This window comes from Rousettus aegyptiacus, unplaced genomic scaffold, assembly GCF_014176215.1.
Source record: "Rousettus aegyptiacus isolate mRouAeg1 unplaced genomic scaffold, mRouAeg1.p scaffold_m13_p_1, whole genome shotgun sequence".
Taxonomy (NCBI): domain Eukaryota; kingdom Metazoa; phylum Chordata; class Mammalia; order Chiroptera; family Pteropodidae; genus Rousettus; species Rousettus aegyptiacus.
In genome coordinates this window covers 43,915,826-43,941,837 of record NW_023416284.1, presented here as the reverse complement: position 1 = coordinate 43,941,837, position 26,012 = coordinate 43,915,826, and the positions used below count along the sequence as shown (strand labels likewise).

General features: G+C 46.3%; 1 protein-coding gene across 10 annotated transcripts in view; it reads left to right on the top strand.

The window, feature by feature from the left end:
- The window catches only part of JAK1 (Janus kinase 1), a 118,544-nt gene that overhangs the window by 90,813 nt on the left and 1,719 nt on the right, over nucleotides 1-26,012 (top strand). For all 10 annotated transcript variants that reach the window (XM_036234820.1, XM_016159132.2, XM_036234818.1 and 7 more), the window contains 16 exons: nucleotides 443-600; nucleotides 2,878-3,001; nucleotides 4,925-5,111; nucleotides 9,805-9,911; nucleotides 12,843-12,986; nucleotides 13,737-13,824; nucleotides 14,290-14,417; nucleotides 15,007-15,142; nucleotides 16,935-17,086; nucleotides 18,987-19,137; nucleotides 19,271-19,365; nucleotides 21,780-21,972; nucleotides 22,743-22,867; nucleotides 23,252-23,424; nucleotides 25,002-25,119; nucleotides 25,608-25,718. In XM_036234820.1, coding sequence (XP_036090713.1) covers nucleotides 443-600; nucleotides 2,878-3,001; nucleotides 4,925-5,111; nucleotides 9,805-9,911; nucleotides 12,843-12,986; nucleotides 13,737-13,824; nucleotides 14,290-14,417; nucleotides 15,007-15,142; nucleotides 16,935-17,086; nucleotides 18,987-19,137; nucleotides 19,271-19,365; nucleotides 21,780-21,972; nucleotides 22,743-22,867; nucleotides 23,252-23,424; nucleotides 25,002-25,119; nucleotides 25,608-25,718 — 2,190 coding nt within the window. The remainder of the gene's footprint in view (nucleotides 1-442; nucleotides 601-2,877; nucleotides 3,002-4,924; nucleotides 5,112-9,804; nucleotides 9,912-12,842; nucleotides 12,987-13,736; nucleotides 13,825-14,289; nucleotides 14,418-15,006; nucleotides 15,143-16,934; nucleotides 17,087-18,986; nucleotides 19,138-19,270; nucleotides 19,366-21,779; nucleotides 21,973-22,742; nucleotides 22,868-23,251; nucleotides 23,425-25,001; nucleotides 25,120-25,607; nucleotides 25,719-26,012) is intronic.

Below are 26,012 nucleotides of genomic sequence, written 5' to 3'. Positions count from 1 at the left end.
TTCTTCTTTGTCTAGAACAAGTATAATGCCGACTGAGTTTGTCATTGCCTAGCAACAAGACCAGGGTACCTCTTGCATGCTCTTCTCCTCCCATCTCCTCTTTTACACCTCTGCCGCCTTGGTTCTGGCTTGCTTTTCCAACTAGACCCAGATGACAGCTTCTTCACAGGTCTGCCTGCCACAGGTCCCAGGTCCCACCTTCTTCACACACAAACACACCCTACCTCATTTGATAGTTTAGAGATAATAGCTGAGAACGTGATAAACAGTGAACATTGTATATAAATGCAAAGGGCACTGCCATTATCAAAATGAGTTTCCCTTTGGGGTCCTGCATTCTCCATTACGTGTTAAACATCTTCTCACTGTGTACCTCCTTTTAGTCGCTGCTTAAGATGGTAGGCGCATCATGTAACCATGGACATTTCTTTTCTCTCACCAGGAACTGAAGCTCTCTTCCCACGAGGAGGCCTTGTCTTTTGTGTCCCTGGTAGATGGCTACTTTCGGCTCACAGCAGACGCCCATCATTACCTTTGCACCGACGTGGCTCCCCCACTGATCGTCCACAACATACAGAATGGCTGTCATGGTCCAATCTGGTTGGTTCTAGAACCTTTTCAGTTCCATTTTAGTGATGGGGAGTGTGGCCACCTCAGACACAGGTGTCATCAGTTGTTTAGGTTGGGGGCAGCTGAGCACGTTGTTTGCTTCTGATTGATTTGGTGCCCGCTTTTCCATCCCCGCTGTCTGTTGGCTGGGTTTTGCTGTCAGTTCTTGCCTTGGTCCTTGCAGCAGCCCCTCACATCTTGTCTCTTACTTGGTTCTCATGGTTTAAACTACCGCCCCGCCCCCCGCCACCTCTCCCCAGCTGACCAAGGAGTGCTACACTTCCTAATCCCCTGCTGTGCCAAAGTGACCCAAGAAAGATAAGATACCACATCTGACAGAGTAGTAAATAATGGAATCCTGAGTTAGCTTGTCTTAAAGTGTCAGATAAATGGTGGGGACAGTGAGGGTGACCAAGCTTAGAGGTGGAAAGGGCCTTGCTGGATATCTTGTCCCTCGTGTATCTCAGGACTAGTAGCCTGTGCTAAGATACCTCTGGTGATGGGGTACTTAACACTACACAAGGCAGCCAATAGATTGCAGCTCTAAAAACTACAGAGATAATACTTCTGATATGGCATTGAACTTGCCTCTCTGTAACTTCTGCCTACACATTTGAATTCAAGTGGTAACTTGAAGCAACAGAGATTAGTTTACTTCTTTTTACATAAGACAGACTGCCTTTCAGGCAAAAGAAAATGGCTGCAGTGTTTCTTCTGAGTCTCTGTTTCCAGACTATAATACATCTGGGGAAGCATCTCTTTACCTGCCTTTCACATGATACAAGTCCCACCTTCTTCCCTATCCCAGTTACCGTGTGGACAGGTAGTTTGTTAGTGGGGCGAAGTGAACCTTGGCCTAGAGAGGCTCACAGACCCACGGGCAGAGAGACAAAGAATTGTAGAGCGAGGGGTTGAGCATTACAGAAGAGCATGTCCTTTAACGATCGCAGCCATGGTTAGACCTCAGGCTTGGCACTTGCTGTTTCCTTGTCCTGGAATGTCTTCTTCCTGCAGAATCTACACAGCTGCCACTTCCTTCAGGTGTTACTCAAATATCACCTCATCCGTGACGTCTTCCCTGACTACCTTCTGTAAAGTAGCAATACCTCTTCCCTCTCCACACCCCGTACTTCCTGGCTCTTTTACTCTGCTTTATTTTTCTTCAGTGGCGTTTATTACCTCCTGACATACTATGTTTATTTCTGGGTCCATTTGTTTTTTGGCAGCCTACCCTCACTGCACAGAACATGAGCTCCATGAAGGCAGGGGCATTGTCTACTTTGTACACTGCTTTTCTTCAACACCCATAGCCGGGCCTGGCACATTATGGTACTTCATATATGTTGAATGAATGAATGTCTCATGTTCTGTGAGGGGCTGAAACTCATCGCCTAAGACACCTTCACAGAGTAGGTAGCATTTGAATCAGATTGAACTTTGAAGACTCAGTGATGGTTTACCAGGTCTTAAAGAAGAGAAAGGGCATCTTAATGTGAAGGATCAACATGCACAAAGGCATGAAAGTGTCGCAGACCACTTTCTAACTGCCTTTCTAACACATGTTGACCATGCCAGCCCCCTTTTGTCAATACTGAGAGTCATTCGCTAGGTGTGGTAACCTCATGTGTGTGTTTATTTAGCAGCTGTTCACAGCCCTCTCAGAGCTAAGACCGATCAGTCCCGGGGCTACAAAGGCATGTATGACAGGCACATTCCCACTAACATCGTTCCAATCTTTACTGATTTCTTTATTCAGTGTTTATTATTCAGTTATTCGCTCATTTATTGAGCAGCTACTGTGAGTCCAGGTACGCTCTGGTTACTGGAGATACAGCAATGAAGAGAACGACCCCAAAGTTATGCCTTCCTGAGGCTCATGTTCTAGTTTTGCTGCCTGGGGTCGGTGGGGAGGGGACCCCTACCACTGCATCACAGACAGCGCCACCTCACCAGCCTTTGGGATGCTTTTCTGCCAAGGGCTGGAGACAGAATGTATGGGCACGTTGGGGATGAGCAGAGCTGAGTGCCTTGGGAAGCGGGCCGAATCCTCATCTAGACCTTGGAGACTCAGATGATCTATTTTGAGCCTCCTCGGCATTTCTGCTTGCTTCATGTATTGTATCTGAGAGGACTTTAGGACCCAGGACAGATGGATGAGGTGATAGGGCCGTAAGACTTGAGACATCTCAGGGAAGTGCATATCCCCTGAGTTCAGAGTGCTCCTGTTTGGCTTGAGCTCTTTTTCCCTTTGCCCCTCTCTCCCTCTAGCACAGAATATGCCATCAATAAATTGCGGCAAGAAGGAAGCGAGGAGGGGATGTACGTGCTGCGGTGGAGCTGCACCGACTTCGACAACATCCTCATGACCGTCACCTGCTTTGAAAAGGCTGAGGTCAGTCAAGCCATATGGCCTAGGGTGTCATTGCAACTTGGCGCAGGAGCTGGTGCAGAGAGGACCACTCTTGGCGGATGGGGGGAAAAAGCCTGGGTCTCTCAGAAAATTCCTGGCAGTTCTGATGGGGGCAACCTGCTCTCCAAAAGGAGACTGCTCTGAGCAGCCAGACCCGTAACCTTTCCTCCTCATGGCCCCTTCTTTCTTCCTTCAAGAGACCCATGACAGGGATCCACTGTGGCTCTGGAAGGTAGAATATGACCAGGAAACCAGTTCACACCAAATACTCAGAAAGTTTACAATGATTATTTAGAGGGTTTTTTTCTTTTCTTTTTTTTTTTTTTTTTTTTTTTTTTTTTGACTCTCAGTGCCAAGGTCAGCACAGACCCAGAGCTGTGTGCGTTTGTGGCATTCACTGGTACAAACCACTGCCAAGAGAGCCAACTCGGCATCTGGCCTCATGCAGTTTTTCCCAGATGGTAGCTTCAGACATTTTAACATACAAATTGCCATCCCATGTTTTGACAAGTGGAGATGTTTATTAGAGACTCACGTGTAGCTGGAAGTGAGAATGATGTGAAAGAAATCCTGAAGGCTAAGATAGAAGCCAGAATTCTTGACATTATCCCATCAAACCACAAATGCCTTTGTTATTCACATAATTTTTTTTTTTAAATACAAGAAATGGAATATTTTAAAAGACAATGAGTTTTACAAAATTAGTTCAAATATACTAGTGTTGAATGGGTTTAACATGAACTGAGAGGACGGGGGCGGGGAGGGGCCTGTGAGGTGGAAGTCAGTACACGAGCCTATTGAAGACCTCAGACACTGAAGGGAAAAGTACCAGAGAACGCCTGGGGACTGGACTCAGTCAAGAGCAGGAAGAGGAAATGGCTAAAGGTGCCCAGTGCTGCCAAGTGTCCTGGGCAGTGTCTCTGGAGGCCACAGCCTGCCTGCGGGTGTTCCTGTGCAGCTCGGCCCCATGGCTGATGCGGGTGCAGTGGCTGAGAACTTGTCAGGCTTCTTGCCTTGGCAGAGTGCCTGTCTTTTGTGTTCATTAGGCTTTGGAGGAAGACAGCCCACACTCCTGCTGAGGCAGAATTGACCTGTACTGTACCAAGAATGTCAGTGATTCAGTGACATGATTTACCTGGTGTCATCTTACCTGGGGAAGACAGGGATCATAGATGTGATTGCTCTTACTGTTTATTTCGAATGATCCCATTGTATAGATGAAGAGCTGAGGCATCGAGATTTCAAATAACTTATCCTAATTTATACCATAAGTAGACCTTTCTGGCTCATTCTTAACCACCGATATGGTTTCTTTGTACCAGAAATGCCCACGAAGGAAAACTTGTGTTTGTACTTCCTCTCTGTGCATCATGGAACCTGGAAACTGGACCAGACAGCTGACTGCTAGCTCCCAGGCTTGTTCTGAGATAAATCTGTGGCCTGGAATGACTCAGTTTGAGGAAGTTTCTGGATAAATTTTGCTATAGATTTCTTGCATAATAATATGTGTTAACCTTTATCAAGCGTTTACTAGGTTTTTTACATGTACCATGTCATGTAATTGTAGCAACAGTCCTACGACATGGATATTTCCATGAATTTCATCCTGCAGGTCCAAAACAAAGTGATGCTGTCATGGAAATCACTGTTCTGTTATGGCATCTCCCTGGCGTCCACTCCCTTTTCTCAGTGCCATCTTCTGGAACCCCCTTTTATTTTTTTATTATTTTGCTTATTTGTTTATGATAAACTTTATTTTTAAGTAATTTTAGATTTACAGAAATGTTACAGAGATAGCACAGAATTTCCGTATACCCTTCACTCAGCTTCCTCTATTGTTAACATGGTACATTTGCCTGACCCCTTTTAAAGCAAATCGTTTCTGGTCAATTTCCTGAATGGTAGGTGCTGGGTGGCCAGAAACAGTTCAAGAACTTTCAGATCGAGGTGCAGAAGGGTCGCTACAGTCTGCACGGTTCGGACCGCAGCTTCCCCAGCCTGGGAGACCTCATGAGCCATCTCAAGAAGCAGATCCTCCGCACAGACAACATCAGCTTCGTGTTGAAGCGCTGCTGCCAGCCCAAGCCCCGAGGTTGGTCTTCCTGTGCCAGAGCTAGGCCGTGTCCCCTCAGTGATGCTCTGTGCCCTTCCGATGTTCCGATACTCGGGTCAACCAAAAAATGCCGGAAACTTTGAAGAGAGTGCCCTCTCATCACAGTTTTTAGGTGTCTTTCATTGACTTTTTACACGTCTGTCCCCAGTTCAAATCCCGTTCCTCAAGTGTTAGCATTTTCTATAGAAAAACGTACACCTTTCTCAGCACCCCTATTAGGCTGCAGAAAGAGGCATGTTTAGGATTTGTAAGCAGAAACTTTTTCTTTAAGATAAAATGTCTTGAGAGTTCTGTCAGTGGTTTATTTATCTGAGAAATGTTCCTGGGACATCTTCTGTGGACCAACAACTATGTTAGATGCAAAGAATCAGAAATTCCTAGTACGTGGTCCCTGCTCTCCGAGGGTTTCCTGTCTTAGTACAGAAAACGTTGCAGGGAAATGAAGCCACTGCTAGATGTCATAGGTGTTTTAATCAACACACATGTATCAGACTCTGGACTTGCAAAGAGGCAATGGATGGTCAAAATCCCTGAGTCACAGGGAAGGCTCTATGGAGGAGGTGGGTCTTGAGCCAGGTATTGGACAGTGAGTGGGAGCTTGCCAGTTAGATAAGGGCATGTCCAGAAGAGCATGTGCAGGGGCAAAGAGGTAGGCAGAAGCAGGGGCTGCGGGAAGGTTCTGGAGGGCTGATGTGTTTGGCGAAGTTAGAAAGAAGGGGCAGGTGAGACTGGGAAGGGAGAGATTTGGGATCATGGGCAGCTTTGAATGCCACGCCAAGGAGCTGGGACTGTATCCTATAGGCAGTGGGGAGCTGTGGGAGGGTCAGAGAGTAATGAGATGGATAGGAGGGCCTGAGGAACTGAGCTGCCTTTTTTTTAAAGTCTCATGAATATGTCACTGATGTCCTGCAGGTGGATATATCACCTTTTAGAATGTGAGAGCCAGAAGGACACTTAGGGGTGGCCCACTCAAGTGCCCCATTTTACACATGAGAAAACCGAGCTAGAGAAGTGAAGTAGGTATTATTGAAGGTCAAGGTCAAAGAGGGGTTTGAATGCCAGCTTTACCCCAAATGCCAGATCCCTTGAGCACTGTGTTTTTTGTTTTTTGTTTTGACATTCTCCCACTGCAGAGTGCTGCCCTATATGTGTCAGATCCTGCCTTAGTGTAGGGGTCGGGCCTCAGGGAAAGGGCTACACAGTTGTTCCTGAGTCCCCAGTATGTGCAGTCGCAGGTACTCGGAGGGCTCTGTCTGAGACAGGTCTTGTTCTTTTAAGGGAATGCTTCTTTATGTCAGGGGTTGGCAGAGGAAGGACACCAGGACAAAAAGGGTCTGGGTTCTTGATGTTTGAATTGCATTTTGGTCTCCCAGCAAGGGACTGTCACTGAATTTGGTGAAAGAGGAAGGACTTGTGTTCTTGTTGATCAGATAGGGTTTCCTGCCAGCCTTGCAGAGTAACTGCAGCCTTTGTTTGTGCGATAGAAGATGTTTCACAGAGGTAAAAACACATCTGCCACTTGGTCGTGAGTCCTCAGAGTGAGTTAAAACCTTAAAGCCCAGTGACCCTGTTTACGCACATAATCTCTCCTTCCAGCTATTAGAAGCAGTTTTTGTTGTCCTGGGAATTGGTGGTCTCTAGGTGAGGTTGAGGACATGGAGAACAGCAGCCACAGGAAGAGAGAGGTGGTGGCAGGTGGGAGACTGGGATGTGATTCTTTGCAGGCATCAGCGGGGGACGTCTCTGGTGTAGATGCCACACCTACTAACCCAGACCTGGGAGCTAGTAGCTGTGGGACAGCAGCACAGGAATGGAATTGAACCCTCTCTCCTTGCTTTCTTTTGAGGCTCCATGAACCCTGCATCGAATAGGTTTAGTATCTGTTTCTCCCACTTGACTGACCGTGAACTCGTAAGATAGGATCTGGGTCTTACCACTCTGTGACTCATGGGAAGCACAACGCCCAGCACGGAATCGGCATTCACTAATGCCGATTAAGTGAATAAGGTCAGCAGTAGCTACCATATTGGTGGGTACTTGCTAGTCCCAAGCAGTGTGCATGTGCATGCATGTTTCATTTCTTTCATCTACATAATAGGTCTTCGTAGCTATTATAAAGATGAGAAAACTGAGGCTAGGGATGTTCAGTGACGTGCTCAAGGCCACACAGCTAGTATCAGTGGTATTTACAATAATAGTAACAATAGATAGCGATGATAATGGCTACTATTATGTGAGTATCGCTTGCAGTTTGCCAGGCAGTGTTTGAGGGTCTTTCATGTTTTAAATCCTTTAAACTTCAGAACAACTCAGAGTATATTTTTATCCATATTATACTTGCCCAAGGTCACTTAGGTAGTTAGCGGAAGAGTGGGGATTTGAACTCATGGATTCTGGCTCCAATTCCAGTGACCTTTCCCCTTTATCACACTGTCTTCGCAAAGGTACAGGTGCAGCCACCAGGGCCAAGACTTTGGGGAAAGGGCCAAGTCTTCTAACTGGGGTATGTCTGGGGGATGGGTGCTGAGGAGGGGAGGGAAGAGGAGGGCCTGGAGGTGGGGAGAGTAAGAATAAGCCCTGTGTGTGAGGCTTCCTCATGTAGGCCCCAGAAGCCCTCTGTCTTCCTCTGCCACTTGCAAATTAGAGAAGTGGTGAAATCATGAAAATTAAGGAGAATGTCGTTTTGAGTTCCTCAGTGTCTCTGCTCTTCTAATCACAGGATTCTGAGGGTCAGACCCCAACATGGGTTTCTCACTTGTAAACACAACTGAGAAACTCCTCATGGAATATGTAAAAAGCAGGCAGTCACTCAGAGTGGGCCTGACAGTTAGTCTACCATTTCTCGTGTATTGTCCAGCCCCACTGCCCCTTTCTAAGTCTGAGGGTGACCATGTGCTCACTGGCCCGGTCACCACTGATCCTCTCGCATCCTCATCTGTGGCATCAGGCTTGGTGCTTGATTTCTTCACCTTTCAGCTCTGACACTGAGAACTTTTGTCAAGGCTCGAGGAAGCACTAGTACAACAAGGATGATGTCGCTAAGATGTAATACTTGTCACAGTTACAAAGGCTACCAGTCATGGAACATTCACTGTACATCAGGCACTGAAGCGAGCCTTTCAACTCGGGTATCTCGCGTAGCCCTCACAGCGTCCCGACAAGGGGTGCGACTGAGTCTCTCATTTTTCTAGTGAAAAGGCATCCATGGAGGCCAAACGGTTTCCTCCACTTGCTTGGTTGACCCTAGTGCTGTGTTCCCTGAAGCAGCCATGAAATAGCCCCTGTCCGCATCCTCCTAATTTCCCACACAGTTCTATTGCTCTGGCCCTTCCCTGGGGACACCATTCACATGGCCTTTTCCTGATGTCTTTTCTCCATCAGGGAAGTTGGGAGTTGCCTGTTTGAGTCTAACTCTACCCAGGTAACAAGGTGGAGTCAGGATAACAGTGGAGGGGAGTGGGGTAGACTCAGGGTATGATGACAAGGGGAACCTGTGTTTGAACCCAGTTTCTAGCACCCAGATTCGTACACCCCCACTAGGGTCAGGGGTGCCGTGGAAAGAAAGTAAGAGATTAGAGCCATCCCTGACTCGGTGAATCCCAAGTCTGGGGTGTACTAGCTGTCTGACCTTGAGCAAATGGTTTAATCATTTGGAATTTGTTTCCTGACCTATAAAGCAGAGATAAGAATACTTTGTACCTCAGGATCGTCATGAGGAACAAGGAGTTAATGTGGTAAAGCTCTTAGGATAGTAGCTGGTACAGAGAAAACCATTAGAGATGTGAGCTTAAAAAAAAAAGAACCTCTGCCTTGCAGGGCAGTGAGAGTTTGGGAGACCACGTTTGAGTCACTTGGCCTGGTGCTCAGCAGCTAACAGAGGTAAACAGAGATCTTGACAGGTGCCTGGAACACTCTCTGCTAGTCAGTCTGGAAGGAGCTCTCTTTGCCCATGGCACACTGTAGCCTGCAGTGGCCCCCATCGGGGGAGGTGACTCCCGTAGACTGTAAATTCCCAGTTAGCCACCTGTGTGGACCTGGCCCAGCAGATTTTGTAAGGTGTTGGTTTGCTGTTTGAATCATTAGAATTTGGAGGGAGGTCCGCTTATAATCAATAGAGTCAACAAGTACTCAGAAAGTGTTTTCTTGGTGTCGGGCAGCGTGGGAGCTGGGAGAGGTTCAGGCACAACCCTGTTCCTGGGTCACCCGCCCTGTTTTTCTGCACAAAACTAGTGTTTTTAACCCTCCTTTCTTCCCATCTCTTCTAAGGCCCAACATGGTGCTGCTTTCTCCTCCTCAGCCTGCATCCTACCGTGTACCAGGCTGAGGAGGTAGAGCAGGAATCCTTGGGGAAACCTTGCCTGAGCTCTCCTACTAGGACCACCTGCTTTGTCGACCCCTAGCACCCATGCTTGTCCTCAGATAGCTGCTCAAATTGTAGCTTTCCTTTTGATTGGTTAATTGTCTGATTAGTTTTCATTCTCTTATTAGCCTGTGAGCTCTTGGATGGCAGGAATGAAGTACTTTTAGTAAAAATTAGTAAATGTTTGTTGAATGACTGAACCAACAAATGCACAGATAGGTGTTCGGCAAGCCCCGTGGCTCAGCAGACACCGGTTGCTTGGAATCTTGGGCCTTTCCTTCCCTGTACAGACACCTCTCCTCTTGTCCACAGAAATCTCCAATCTGCTGGTGGCAACTAAGAAAGCCCAGGAGTGGCAGCCCGTCTACCCCATGAGCCAGCTGAGTTTCGATCGGATCCTCAAGAAAGACATTATGCAAGTGAGTCATTGCTGTGGTTTCTGGGTCCAGCCTTGGCCCTGTCTCCCTTCTGCAGAGCAGCTCAGGGACCTGGGGAGGGATAAAGCTTGGGTTTGGGGAAATCCTGGTAGAAAAGACACAAGGAGACTTTCCTTTCACAATTAAAGCAGTTTAACTAGCACCCTGCTACCCTACCCAGCCTTGCTGATGTTCCCAGAAACGCTTTCTTCTTGAAGGAAGTTTATTAGTTAGGCTTTGTGGGATTGTCTAGGGTACAGGGACCTTCTGTTGTGGATCTTCTGCAGATAGAAGGAATTGGAAAATTCAATGGGAATGCTGATGGGGCAGCAAGAATCAGGTCTCCATGGCAGGGAGTGAGCTGATGACGCTTACTGCCCCATGACACACTCCGTGACAAAGTACTTCTCAGGTTTAGTCTGGACTTCCTTATGCATTCAGAGGAGCAAAGCTGAGAGACACAGAACACAGTGAGGGAGCAGGAGATGCACAATTTAGGCCTGAAGGAGACCTGTCAGGAAAAACGTCCCAGATCAGTGTCCCAGCCTTGGCAGGCCTTTTCCTCAGAGTGTGCAGCCTTAGGCAGACTCATTTTTCCTCATAGCTGCCCTTTGGTCTTGGCTAGGAGTGTGAGGCCCAGGGCATAGCCCACTTTCTGTTCTCTACCTGTTCCGTAGCCCCCTTACACAGAGCCACACACAGGAGAAGGTAAAGGGGACAGCGTGCAACAGCCTTGGAGAGAAGAAATCTGCATGGGGTCATGTACTACCTTGGAGAGGCTGTGACACCTTGGAGGTGGCGGAGGGCGAATCATGGGCTCACTGCCATGAAGGAGCCTGGTAGAGAATGACGGGCATGGGGTTGTTTTGTTAGTTTACTTTAAGTTAATCCCTGAAATTATTGGGCAAGGTTTTGAGGGAGTGGAAGTCCACAGCCTCACTTCTTTTATGTGAATCCTTCACTGAAGGCTGATCTTTATTATTCTCTGTCCCTCTGGTGGTATCAGAGCTGTGGCCAGAGATTAAAGTTACCAGGGCAGTAATATCCCAGCCTCTTTTCTGTCTAGAAGTTGACATATACTTCAGGCCTTTCTTCTTTCTCTCTTTCTCCTCGAGCTTCTTGGCAGATAACTGCCACCCTCCCTTCCCCCAGTGTTTACTTCTGTGTGCAAGGCACAGACGCCACCCTCAGCAGGCTTAGTCTGGTGGAGGAGGCAAAGTCTTGTCTATCTTATACAGACAATTACATTATCAAGAGACAAGTCCTAAGTGGGGAAGTACAGCAGGATGTGGGACTGTCAGAGACAGTCATCCTGCCTAACCTCAGGAGGACAGAGACGGCTTTCTAGGGGAAGTGACATCAAAGCAGAGACCCAGAGAATGAAGAGCAAGTGCTAGGCAGAGGCAGCAGCTTGGAAGGCGGCTGATATGAGACCCACCGGGTCTTTGGGGGTTGCTGTGGAGTCCTGACAGCATGGTGCCGTGACTTGGCCACTGGAATAAGTAATCTTTCTGGGGAAGAGTAATTATTCTGAAAGCATATGGCTTTTATGGGATGTTCTGGGAACACAACTTCCCATAACCTGAGGAATCGCTTCAGGACAGATGTAGCTTTAATGAATAGTCACAGGACCTTGCCAGGATATGGGACCCAGGGTGGATATATTGCTATTCTGCTGTGACAGATGACAAATGTTGGCATTTGTGCAAATTAATATACCCGATTAATGGTGGCGTACATTCCTGTGGGGGACAGGAGTCAGCCTAGAGCGTCTGCTACCATCCATTTTCTCCACTTACCAGGGGTGGGAGGAGGCAATCCTAGGATAATAGAATCATAGAACTTCAATTTATGAATTTTGTGTGTTAATAACTTGATAATGCCTAAGTTTTGTGAATCATATGTTGATTTCCAAATATTAAGAATGTTTAAATCAGAATTATTCAAACTTAAACTGGGTTTGTGGAGACAGGTCATTATATGCTAAGGGCTCTGCGAGGATGATCTCATTTAGTCCTCGCAGCATCATTTGATGGCATTATTTCTTTCCACGCGTGAGGAAACCGAGGGCCTGTCCTTCCAGTCTGTGCCTGTCTTCATATCACCTTCTCTGTGGGCAGAAATTGCTAGGGGAAATAAATGTGTAAATTGCATCACTAATTTTCAAGCATGCACATAATGCACACATATACTGGAGAGAGGGATAGAAAATGAACAGTTTGCGTGTGAGAAATAGCAAGTGCCTGGTCTAGGGGGTGATCAAACAAAACACACTGGTCCAGCAGATTGGCTTCTGCCCACTGCATGCCAGGGTCTGTACCAAGAGCTTTTATATCTATTTGCTCATTGGATTCTTGGAACAACCCTAGGAGACAGGTATCATTATCCTCATTTATAGAAAGTAGGCAGACAGTTGAGCATGGCGAAAGAGCATCCCTAAGTTAAATGGCCAGCAGGCGGCAGAGCCAGGACTAACACGCCCCTTTGTGCTCCATCGTGTGTGTGTGTGTGTGTGTGTGTGTGTGTGTGGTGGGGGGAGCCCCCAGTTGGGCCCTCTCTGAGTCTGCTCTGGAGGCCTCGGGTGGGGCTGATGTCACTGGCTATTGTGGCGCTCTTAGAAATTTTGTGACAAGTCAGGGTTATGTTTTGGCTGTAGGTGGTTCCTAGAGGTAGAAAGGATGGAACTGTTTGGGAATGTGAGGACTGTCTCCTGGGGCCCAGGAAGTGCCAAGACTGTGTTTGGCCAAGTAGCTTTCATTTCTTCTGGAGGCCTGACCAGGGCTAGGCGCTGGAGAGGCTGCGAGCTGCTGGGAATCTTTCACCTTTGCCCCACCCCTTTCTGGCATTCTGTGTCCCAGTAAGTCCTCAGTCCCAGATTCTGGCACCACAGTAGCCCCAGACAGTAGTTACCTAATTTTCTGTTTCCTCTTCTAGGGTGAACACCTTGGGAGAGGCACGCGGACACACATCTACTCTGGGACCCTGGTGGATTACAAGGAGGACGAAGGAATATCTGAAGAGAAGAGAATAAAAGTGATCCTCAAAGTCTTGGACCCCAGCCACAGGGACATTTCTCTGGCAAGTGTTTTCCTTATAACTCGACCCTTCCCACCCCCATTCATAGAACCAGTGGTGCACAGTGGCCTCATTTATGACTTTCAAATTTGTATTTTAGTCAGGATTTCTATCTTCAAATGTAATCTTACATAAACCTGTATGTAAAATAAGGGACCATCGGAGATGGAGTAGATCGAGCAGCCCCTCTCTGTCCATCTCACTCTCCTCGCATTCCTACCGAGAGGTCCTCGTGGTGGTGCTGGAGCCCTGGGCCTCCAGCTGAGTGGACTCAAAGTCCCTGATGTGGTCCAGGGCTGTCACTTCACAGCCTGGAAACTTAAAGCCCAGAGCAGTAAAAACTTGCCTGGGACTGGCAGGCAGCTCGCGGGTGAGAAAGGCAAATCTTGGCAGAGCTCCGCTGCCCTGGTTTCCCTTTCGTTCTAATGTCGTGTCAAACGTTATTTCCCAAAGTTTAAAGGAAGAGAAAGTGATGGACATGAGCACCCAACGGGGAACTTGTTAGATTATCCCACCCGCCTGGCTCTGTAACCTGTTAGGTTTTCTAAATAAATACTACAGCCCAGCCAGACTGACCTCAAGGTAAGGGTTTGGCCTTTGGGCTCTCCCGGGCAGGCAGACAGTCTTCAAGACCTGGATGATGAGAGTTGTGACCTTTCCTGGGGGCCTACTGATTTTCCTCTCAGTAGTTCCCCTTTGGGGTCAGACCAGAGGAGTCTGTCCCTGAGATTCCTTTGTCCTGGTCTCCCACAGGCATTCTTCGAGGCAGCCAGCATGATGAGGCAGGTCTCCCACAAACACATCGTATACCTCTATGGCGTCTGTGTCCGAGACGTGGAGAGTAAGTGTATTCTCTTGGGAAGGGGAAGCTGGCCCTGGCCGGGGGGCGTGGGTGCTGTGAAGACGAGTGCGACTATAACGCACTTCATGCTGTCCGTGCTTCTTGCCTTTTTGGCAATCAAGGAATTCGAAGCACTGAGTGCGTCACTTGTTTAATAGTGGACATGGAATTAAATCCCATTTGTTTTTCACTCATTTCTTGAACATTTACTTCTTGCCAACTCTGGGCCCTGGGAGGTTGGGGTAAGCTGAGTCTGTTGCCCTGTGAGTGAGTATAAGGAGCTCTGGGCCAGGGCTGAACCCAGGCCTGTCCAGCTCTGGAGCAGTCTGCCGTTGACCCCTTGAGAGGTTTGCATCCTCTCAAGCTGAGTACCAGCCTCCAAACTGGGCTCTTGTAAGGGAATGAGGGAAATTACTGTCCCAGATGGACAGAAGGTTCCAGAGATGGCTCTTTTTGTGCTTGTAGATATCATGGTGGAAGAGTTTGTGGAGGGAGGGCCCCTGGATCTCTTCATGCACCGGAAAAGTGATGTCCTCACCACACCATGGAAGCTCAAAGTCGCTAAACAGCTGGCCAGCGCCTTGAGTTACTTGGTAAGTGTATTCTGATGTCCATGGTGGTCCCCACAGAACCAGAGTGTCCCAGTAGGGGGTGGCAGGAAGGAGGTGCTAGCCAAGCAGTAGCCAAACAGGCCGGAGGGACCCACGCTCTGTGGGTAAAACACACGTGCGCCTGGTGCTAGTGAAAATGGTCATTTTGGGCTCCTCCCTGTGATCCAAATGTATGAATCCTGTTTAGAGGGAAGTTTTATCATGTCAGAAGACTGACTTTTGTATTGCAATGTATGGTAAGAGAAAAAAGAATGTATTACTTGTTGAATGAATGAAAGAAACCGCTAGCATCAGTGGTAGTTCACCTGTTCAAGAGTTTTACAGGTTCTAATCCCTTTAATTCTTGCAAAATCTCTGTGAGGCATGCTCCACTATTATCCCTGTTTCACTGATAAGGGACATATAACGTGCCCAAGTCATGGTGGGAGAGCTGTACCACCTGGGTCTGGCTGCAGCCAGGGAATGTAGAGAGATTGATCTGAGGGCTAGGGTTGAAAACGGTGTGTGGGCAGGACCGAAGACACGCAGCCTTGCGGGCAGCTTCGCTGAGCTCACTCTTTCCGCTCTGTAGGAGGATAAAGACCTGGTCCACGGAAACGTGTGCACGAAAAACCTCCTCCTGGCTCGTGAGGGCATTGACAGTGAGTGCGGCCCATTCATCAAGCTCAGTGACCCCGGCATCCCCATCACGGTGCTGACCAGGCAAGGTGTGTCTCCCTATCCTCACATCTTGTCCTTCTCCCCTCTCCCCTCACCCCCATCCCAAGGCAGGGTCTGGCCAGTGAGAAGGGGGCTGGGGCTGGGGTTCTGTCTGTCTCCTTTTAGAAGTACACTTCAGCAGATCGGTGTCTGGTGCTGCTACCATGCCCTGGGAGTCAGGGAAGACATGGAGTGTAGGGCGGAGTTAGTCCCTGCTTCCTTTAAGGAGCTGACTGTGCAGTAGGAGAAACAGACAATTCACTTGTAACGTAGGGGCTGTGTTCAGGGCGTTGCGGTAGCACAAAGGGATGCTGCTGGGTTCAGAGGTGGTCAGGCAGACGTCAGGAAGAGTGGGGGCTCTTGGGTCCTCCACTGTGTTTCTTTGAAATCCACTGTAGTTAGTGAGCAGTTTGGGGAGACACCCGAGTCACTGTGGTCATGTGTCCTCTGAGGTTATTGTGCATTGTGGGCGCAAAGGGAAAGGACAGATCTGGGAGCTAAGACTCTGAAACTGGCACTGTACAGGTCGTGCTCTGCCTCTTAGGCTTGTAGGCCCTACGTGGAATACCAGCGTGACCCAGGGTGTGCCGCTGGCCAGGATGGCCAGCAGCCTCCAGTCGTCGAGCATAGTGCCTGGCACTTAGAGTTTTGCTCAGTAACTCAGGACTGGACTAAATTTGGAAGGGAGCCAGGATGAAAACCAAGACTTACAAATAAGACCCGAACCATTGATTCCTTGGACGGGGAAAGGGAAGCAGCCTTCAGTACCTGTTTGACACTTATCATCCAGCCGTCGTCCAAGTCCTGAGGCAGATTCAGCCATGAATCTGTCAGGGGGCCTGTCCTCAGCAAGGGTCTGAGGCATGGGCACAGATGACTTTTGAATGAGTAGGGACTAGGTCTCCCACAAGAGATGCCAGTCGAATGCTGTGGGCTTTCAGAGGGGAGAGGCATCATCCATTTGGGGAACAGAGGGTGATTCAGGCAAGTGGTGGGATTGCAGATCAGTAAGATGGGCCTGCAGCAAGGTGACAGCAGCCCCTGCATGTAGGAGGAAGGACATGAGAAGGCGGGGGAGGAAGGGAAGTGGGCCTGATTGTGAATGCCCAGCTCAGGAGGGGCCCCCTTGCCTCCACCCAGTCCCGGGAGGCTGTGCTGCGAGGCCATTGGGCTGACTGAGTGGCATTTCCATGGACATGACAGGGGTTTCTGCTCAAATCACTGGCTTTGGTTAGAAGCCAGAATAGGGGATACAGAAGTAGCTGGGTGTGAGAGAGATGTGACTTCTTTACATCAGTCTTTCCTTCCCTTGTTCTTTCCCCAGTGAAAGAAAACCTACATAAAATGAATACAATCTTTGGGGTGATTGTGCAGAATACGTGAGGTTAGCCCATGCCTGCTCTGATAAGTTGGCTTCTCCTCCCCTGCCTTCTCTTTCTTAAGCCTTTGTCCACATGACCCCTGTTCTCCCTCCTCAGGGTGTTGGCCTCCACCCTGAGTGCTTTGCTGTTTCTGAGGCCAGAGCTTCAAAAGACTGGCTACCCTCCTGGGGGGTCTGTGATCAACAGACGGTCCGCTGGCCCTGACTCAGACTGACGTACCCAAAGCACCAGGGATGAGGGGCCTGGAAACCACACTTTAACAAGCTCCCCACGGAGCTAATGTGGCCATGGTCTGAGTTCAGAAAACACTGCGCGAAATTGTTTCTTTGTTGGCTCACAGTACTTGCTGCAGTGGGAGTGATTTACTCCCCAGGTGATTCTAGAAACTGATCTGTAAATGTCTGCTGTCTTCTTGCAGAGTGCATAGAACGCATCCCGTGGATTGCTCCTGAGTGTGTCGAAGACTCCAAGAACCTGAGCGTGGCCGCTGACAAGTGGAGCTTCGGAACCACACTCTGGGAAATCTGCTACAACGGCGAGATCCCCCTGAAAGACAAGACGCTGATCGAGGTAAGTAGTTGTTGCTCAGGGTGCGAGCTGGGCGAGGGCTCCCTGGGCATTCATGGACGTCCAGGAGTTCCCAGGAAGCCTCATGTGGGATGCAGTGGGCAAGACTTTGTTTTGAACCCCCTGCTCAGGCTTACTGCCTATGTGACCTTGCAAATTAAACTAAACTTACCTGAGCTTCAATTTCATCATCTGTACAATAGGGGTAAATAATACCCATTTTGTAGGGTTGCTGTGAAGATTAAGTAAATAATGAATGTAGAGTACCAGGTACACAACACATGCTTAATAGGTCATTATATTATTTATCTGAGATTGAGTGCCTGTTACTCAGCAAAATGAACATATTCGTTGAGTTTCTACAGTGTATCAGTTATTGCCTAGGTAAAAGCCAGGGGCTCACAATGAAATAGACATAGGCCTTGCCTTCCGTTGAGGACCTTAGGGTGTGGTAGGAGAGTTAGGCTGAAATAGTAATAAGGAATCCACAAATAATATCTGAAACTGTTGCCCTAAGAGCCCTGCAGGTTAGGTAGGGAGGTGTCGTTACCTTCATTTTACAGGTCAGGTAACTGAGACACAGGTAGCCCAAGACGCTCACTTGGGTTCCCCAGCTAGAATGCAAAACAAGTGAGGCTTGAACTTGTCACGTTTACTTGTGAGAAGAGTGGAGACTCTAATTCCAAAAGAATAAAGTGGTAAAAATAACAAGAAAGGACCACTGACCCTGGCCCAGTGATTCAATTATTGGAATGTGCCTGTGTGTGTAGGCACTGTTAGCTGGGAGGGATTGACCAGAGGGAAGGTAGAATTTCAGTTATCTGTGGAAAGCAACGAGTGGTTTCATTTGCCTAGAATATGGAGAGCAGTGACACGTGATAGGTTGAAAAGATCATTTGGGGTCACATTGTAAAAATCTCTGAATTCCAGAGATTTTACTGGGGGGTCATGTGGGACATTGAAAGTTTTGGGTGATGAGTAAGGTGGTCAGAATCGGCTCGGGGACAGTTCATCTGGATGCAGTGGTTGGGACAGACAGGCAGAGAAGAGACCAGGAGGGGATTCATGTTCAGAGGCTGAAACAGGGAGTGGCAGTGGGAATCCAGAGTGGAGGGTGTACACATAGGAGGCGATCAAAAAGGTGGAACCTTTCACCAGTTAACCTTTTGCCAGGTAGAGATGGTGCAAGATAGAGGAGTTAAGCGAAAACTGATAGGGAAACCATCAGATCTGTAAATCTATTTGGTATTTTCACCCTAGGCTTTTGGGAAAGCCATTTTATTTTGAACACCCTTGGAAATAAAACAGCATACTCTTTGTTGTACTTATTGAGCACCTGCTGTGTACCCAGGGCCATATGGGGATGATCTAAGGAAGGGAGTGTGCCTTTGATAAAAGAGAGCTCCCCTCTCCTCCCAAGTGCCCTTGGTTGGGTTCGATGGCCCTGGAGTGGGGAACGGTGAGGGCAGCTCTCAGCTCCTTAATCCCAATCTCTCTTCCTCTTCTTCCTCTGAGCCTGCCCCCACCTTCCCCCCCGGACTCACGAGGATCCGAAAGAGGAACTAGTATTCTCAAGATTCAGCTACAGATGAGAAACAAGAGTGTAGTGATTCCACTTAATTTTTTAAAGTGGCATCAATTATTTGTTTCTGAATTTTACAATTTGAAAAACATGAAAAACTTAAGAAAATAGCAGTCACCATATTCTTGCCACTTTTTAACACTTCGCCATATTGTCTTCCAGTCTGTTTATTAAAAAATTTTTAACACACCTCTATGAACTCTACCTTTAAGCAGAGCTGTTGGGAATTAAAATTAGGGATTGGTTATTCCTTCACCTGGGGCTAAAAGGTCTGTGGCGGTTCCTTTGGTTTCTTCCATGTGGTCCTCTTCCTCTTTACAGAAAGAAAGATTCTATGAAAGCCGGTGCAGGCCAGTGACGCCATCTTGTAAGGAGCTGGCAGACCTTATGACTCGCTGCATGAACTATGACCCCAACCAGAGACCCTTTTTCCGAGCCATCATGAGAGACATCAATAAGCTGGAAGAGCAGAGTAAGACACTGCCTCGCGCTGTTGAACCAGGATTAGCCAATGCCCTGGAGAGTGGGTTGGCGGGAGTGGGGGACTAGGAGCCCATGAGTGGCATTTGTATCTTTTTAACATGTTTGCTTTTTTCTTCCATTAGATCCAGACATTGTTTCAGAAAAAAAGCCAGCAACTGAAGTGGACCCCACACATTTTGAAAAGCGGTTCTTGAAGAGGATCCGTGACTTGGGAGAGGCAAGTCACACTCTTGTATCTTCTGACCATGTCACTTCTGTCGGCATTTAAAGTCACTCTCCATTCTCTCTTATTTTGGGTCAAAATTTATAAGGGAAAGCATGTTAGTGCATCTTCTTTAGGCCACTTGTATCATAGGGGATTGTGTCACTCACATAGTGATAGCATGTATATATGGCTATGTGTGCACATAGGACATTGGCCAGCTCACTTGGGATACTCGATTTTTCTCTAAAGGACAGAGGAAGATGGAAAAAGGCGATATTGGGTAGGAGGCGTAGATACGGTAGAAATGAAAAATCCCTGTCTCCGACTCTCCTGGCTGTCTGTAGCCTGTGCGGCTGCTTAAATGAGGGATAGTTTACTACACAGGATGCCAACCAACATCAGCTTTCCTTGGGGCCTCATGTGGGAGTCTGCTAAGTTAATGTAATGTGATGGAGATAGGGATTCGTGTCTTTGTACAAAGACTATGACCTGCCTTGAGTCTCTGTAGTGTGACAGGCTATGGGCTGGTCATTTTACAAGCACAGCGTCCTAGTTACTCACAATATTCCAGAGGGTTTATCACTGCAGTATATATTGAACGCCTCCAGGCCAGCTCAAAAGATTTGGTGACTGGACCGACATCACTATCGAGTGGCTTAGCTGGGGCTTATCCCATGTCTTCTAAAACCGCCTCATGCGACACTCTTTGCAGCTGCACTGTGGGGCCTCCCCTGCAGTGTGGGCTGTCCAGGAATGCCACTGCTGTCCCATCTGTCCAAAAATAGCCTTTATTTCCTTTGGGGTTGCATTTTCATGGAAACTGGATCGATGTGTTCGTTCACCAGTTACCTGATACTTTCTTTGTCTTAGCTCAGTAACAGAGGGGACGGCGGGTGAGGGAAGGGGCTGTGGTGATAAGGTAGGAAGGAGCCTGCTACTGCAAGGTCAGGCTGTGCTGTTCGCTCTTGGCCTTTGGGGGAACAGCACAGGGAGCAAGCCTCCTTTTTTTTTTTTAATTGAAAAAATCTCACATGTAATATGTAAAGGGTACAGTGTGTGTTACCCTTATATTATGTTATATATCTATAATATATATACATTTACATGTTATAATATGGTTGCCCATGTAATATGTCACATTATATACTTACAGTACAGTATTATTCTTTGTTCAATATACTGTACAGTAACTCTATTTTAGTACCTGTTACAAGTTTATATCCTTAAACACTGTCAGTCTTAGCCCCCAACCTCATCCCCTGGTAACTCCTATTTTATTTTTTTTAAACAGGTTTGATTTTTTTAGATTCCACATATAAATGATATCATACTATACTTATCTTTCTCTACTCTGATTTATTTTGCTCAGCCTAATGTGCTCAAGATCCATTCATGTTGCAAATGGCAGGATATCCTCCTTTCTCATGGCTGAATAATATTCCATTGTGTATACATACCACATGTTTTTAATCTGTTCATCTGTGATGAGCTTTTGGGTTGCTTCTGTATCTTGGTTATTATGAGTAGTGCTGTGATAAACATGGGGTGTGTATATCTCACTGAACTCCTCTTTTTAATTCTTTTGGGTGTACTCCCAGAAATGGAATTGCTGGATCATATAGATCCATTTTTAATTTTTTAAAGAATCTTCATATTGTTTTCCATAGTGGTTGGACAAATTTACATTCCCACTCACTGTGTATAAGGGCTCACTTTTTGCCACATCCTCACCAGCACCTGTTGGCTCATTTTCTTGATGATAACCATTCTAACAGATGTGAAGTGATAGCTCCTTGTGGACTTTATTTGCATCTCCTAGTGATGTTAAGCATCTTATCATGTGCCTATTGGTGATTTCGATGTCCTCTTTGGAAAATATCTATTCAGTTCTGCCTATTTTTTAACTGGGTGGTTTGTTTTTTGTTATTAATGTGTATAAATTCTTTATATATTTTGGATATTAAACCCTGTCCAATATATGGTTTGCAAAAGCTCCCATTCTGTTGGCTGCCTTTTCATTTTGTTAATTGTTTCTTTTGCTATGCAGAAACTTTCCAGTTTGATATAGACCCATTTGTTGATTTTTTTTTTCTTTTGCTGTTTGTACTTTTGCTATCATGTCCAAAAAATCATTTCCAATACCAATATTGATGAGCTGCTTCTGTTTTATTCTAGGAATTTTATGGTATCAGGTCTTATGTTTAAGTCTTCGATTCATTTTGAGTTAATTTCTGTGAGTGGTGTGAGATAGGGGTTCAGTTTCATGGTGCTGCATGTGATTCTCCGGTTGTCCCAGCACCATTTGTTGAAGAGACTATCCTTTCCTGATTGGGTGGTCTTGGCTCCATCTTGCCTCCTCTTCTAAGTTGTTTCTGCTGGCTCAGGCAGGAACTTCTCTAATCAAGTACATGCATCTTTCCCTCCAGGGCCACTTTGGGAAAGTTGAGCTCTGCAGGTATGACCCTGAAGGGGACAATACAGGAGAGCAGGTGGCTGTCAAATCCCTGAAGCCTGAGAGTGGAGGTAACCACATAGCTGATCTGAAGAAGGAAATTGAAATCTTAAGGAACCTCTATCATGAGAACATTGTGAAGTACAAAGGCATCTGCACAGAAGATGGTATGTTCTACAGAGAGGTTGGTTTAAAGACTGAGTGACTGTCTGAGCAGGCAGTGCGCTCACCTTTATCTGGGCCATCCTGAGTGCATGCTAGCTGATGGCCTCCAGGAGCTCTAGGGCTTCAAAGTTGTGTGCACTGTCACGTTGCCCAGCAGCTGCAGAGCTCCTCCCAGCCAGGGGAAAGCTGAGCAGCTTCCCTCTCAGCCAGAGATGATTCCAGTATTATCTCTTCAGGCTGTTCACACACCCACAGTGGGGGTTGATCTTCACCCATTTGGATATTGGCACTTGGGCATTTAGGCCATATAAAACAGATACTCACCCTTCCCCTTTCCCTAGTCTTCTGATCCAACACTAGCCAGGAAATTTTGTTTCCTAGTTGCCTAAATCAAGGTGGCAAGTAGTATTTACTAATAAGCGTATCTTATTTGCAAGCCAGTCAATACTTCTGTATTATACTTCTGTATTATACTTTGGTAGTGAAAAGATATTTTAGAAATACTTTCCTTTGTCCAGTGGTTTGCAGAGCACTGTGTATTATCTCAGTGAATGCTGCTGACTCTGACAGCAGGTACCCGAGTGTTACTATCCCTGTTCACTGCTGAGCATCCCGAGGCTATGGGGCTTAAGTGGTTAAGTTAACTTGCCTGTGGTTTAGGGGTGATACTGAAATTAGTTTGGGTCCCATGTCTCTAGATCTCATGCTCTTTACTCTCCCCCAGTTCCTTCCTTTGGAAACCTCACACTGATGGATGTATTTTTCTATACAGGAGGAAATGGTATTAAGCTCATCATGGAATTTCTGCCTTCAGGAAGCTTGAAGGAATATCTTCCAAAGAATAAGAACAAAATTAACCTCACCCAGCAGTTAAAATATGCCGTTCAGATTTGTAAGGTAAAAAACAAAACAAAACAAATGTTAAAGATTAAAAAATCAGGCACTCAGCCCTGGGTAATTGGTTTGTAATTAGACTGTAATTGGGAAACTTTTCCAATAATTATACTGAGTTTATTTTGCTCTACATGACTTGGATGAAAAATTAGCCTCTAGTAAGAAACTGAACTGATTTGTTAAATATAGCTATAGCTGATTTAATGCACATTTATTTGAATACGATTGGTTTTACTATATTTGCATTAAAAAACAACAAACAATCCATGAGAGGTGAATGAAATGACAATTTTTTGTTGTTGTCATGAAGTAAAGGATACACACACACAAAATACAATCTGAATTGGTCTTCAGGAATGCACTCTTAATTTTACTTCTCTTCCTCAGGGGATGGACTATTTGGGTTCACGACAATACGTTCACCGAGACTTAGCAGCAAGAAATGTCCTCGTTGAGAGTGAACACCAAGTGAAAATTGGAGACTTTGGGTTAACCAAAGCAATCGAAACCGATAAGGAGTACTACACAGTCAAGGATGATCGGGACAGCCCTGTGTTTTGGTAAAATCACAAAGATTTTGTCACTGTTTCACAGGGTTTCTTCTTGTTTCGATAGACCCTTTCTAGCTCTGTTAATGTCTCTCATTCCTCTTGCCTGAGTTGAGGTTGGAAAGGACTTAGAACATTTAGAATTGGTTGATCTTTGCCTTCAAGTTGTTTCGCTGTAAGCAAGCCACAGAGAAATGCCTGAGCTTCATATGACACCACCTTCCAAGGAATAGAGAACTCAAACCACCAGGTTCACATCTCCAGCTTCCCAGGAGAAGGCATTCATCTAACAGTTCTTAAAATTGAGTTAAAAGTTGGAGTAGGCACATCCATGCAGTGGAAGCCTGAAAAGCAGGTAGGACAGAGGCAGGAATGAGGTGACCAAGTAGGCATGGAACAGATTCAGGGACAAAGCAGAGCAAAATCCATGGGCAACTTTGCCATCTTCTCAGGAATCACCAAGAGTATCTTGATTAGAGGGCTACATCCAGACTCCAACCCGTCAGCCTGGAACACTGTCTTGTAGAGAAGTTGCTTACATCTCCACTCCACACGCCACACCTGACCTGTCCCCATAAAACTGGTCCACTCCTGGAAGGTACATCCCACACAGACACGAACATAGATCCTGTCCCACCATGATGCTTAAACCTTCATTTGTTAAACAAATACATGTCAAGGCCCTACCCTGTGCCAAGTACTAGAGATACGGTGGACAAGCAGACTGAGTTTAGAGTTTAATGGGTGAGGCAGCCAATTTTGTGGTGCCATAAGTATAGTAGGTTCAGGCTTGGTTTTCTTGGAAGTTCTGACTATAAAACCATAAAATATTCATGGGGTTTTGTAAAGGTGGTTAGAAGAAGGCATGTGTGACTAACAAGAATGAGACAAGACTAGTGGCAGTCCCAGGAAATGAAATAAGCTGTGGCTGGGTCATAAAGCAGGAGGTCTGTCTTGGGTGGGTTGCTAAGACAGCACTGGTAGCTGAGTTACAGAGCTGGGATGTCATCCCAAGAGCTTCGGGATGTTCCTGGAAGGTTTGAGGATGGGGACTTTTTAAAAGATCACTATAGACTGAAGGGGAGCAAGATTGGAGCTGGAGAGGCCGATATGGCTGGAGTCAGTGGATGGACAGTGATTTAGCAAAGTGACAGTGGGGTTTGAGATGTGAATAGGTTTGAGAAGTATTCAGGAACTGGGATATGGGGCTGCTTGTTTCTGGCTTAGGCAGTTGGGTATCATTCATCGAAACAATTGACACTGGAAGAGGTCTGAATACTGAGGTCACTGCTAGCTCATTCTGAGCTTGCAGGCAGATAAAACCTGGGCCCTGTCATCACATGCCACCCTCCTCATGGAGAGCACAAGTTTGTCTTACTATTATTTTAGAGCAGGTACGTACTACTGAAAGCCTGCATGGGACATTGCTCTGTGTGTCAGAATGTACATCACAGCACCTATGGGATCAATGTATGACACACTTTATTAGATTCTAAGTAAAACCAAAAGGGTGATTTTCCTGAGCTCCTCTAATGTTTGTTGGAATATCCTTTTCAGGCAATGAAGTTTCATGTCCTACTTTTTTTTAGGTACGCTCCAGAATGTTTAATTCAGTGTAAATTTTATATCGCCTCTGACGTCTGGTCTTTCGGAGTGACTCTGCACGAGCTGCTTACTTACTGTGATTCAGATTCCAGTCCCATGGCAGTAAGTCTTGTCTTTTCATTTGAACCTAGCACCCAATTAAAATGTGTCTATCCTTCAGTGTATTATAATGGAAAGTATCGCTTTCCGTTTAATGTCGTTAACTTGAGTTATTTATGGCTCTCTCCAGTCTTGATTTCACAAGGACTCCAAAGTTCTCTAAGATAACTCTGACCATCAAGGGTCTTATCTGTGCGAGGAGCCCAGGGATAGTTGCATGGGAGGGAGCCCCACGTATTCTTAAATGAGATCATTCTCACGGGAAAAGCCTCTCCACCCGGAGGAGTGATCCGTTGAGTCAGAGATCCATTACAGACTGATGATCACTGAGAGCTAATAAGGATTTTGGACTTTCATTTAAAGTTACCTAAGGCAAAAGCCTTTTTGTTATTTTAATTTTCAGTTAATTCTAGAAATTTCACCTTAACCTATTTAGCGTTTATATAAATATGTGCAAAGTAACACATTTTGTTTGGTTTTATTTTACATAGTTGTTCCTGAAAATGATAGGCCCTACTCATGGCCAGATGACAGTAACAAGACTTGTGAATACATTAAAAGAAGGAAAACGTTTGCCTTGTCCACATAACTGTCCAGATGAGGTATTTATGGGTCACTTCACAGTAATAAAAATTTTTATTATTTTCACAGCTTGGGTTATCCAACAAGGGAGTAGAAAAGAGTAGAAAACTTTAAAATCATTTTCTGAAGCTGAATTTCAGATAACGTATCAGAGAATCATCTTTGGGTCAGATGACAGCCACATGTTATTTATTTTCAAAGCAAAGATACCCTCCAAAAGTAGGCTCACCTCAGTGAGCACCCCAAAGGAGCATATTTTGATATAGCCTTATTATGACAGATATTTAATTGCACTTTGTGTATATAAGTTTATC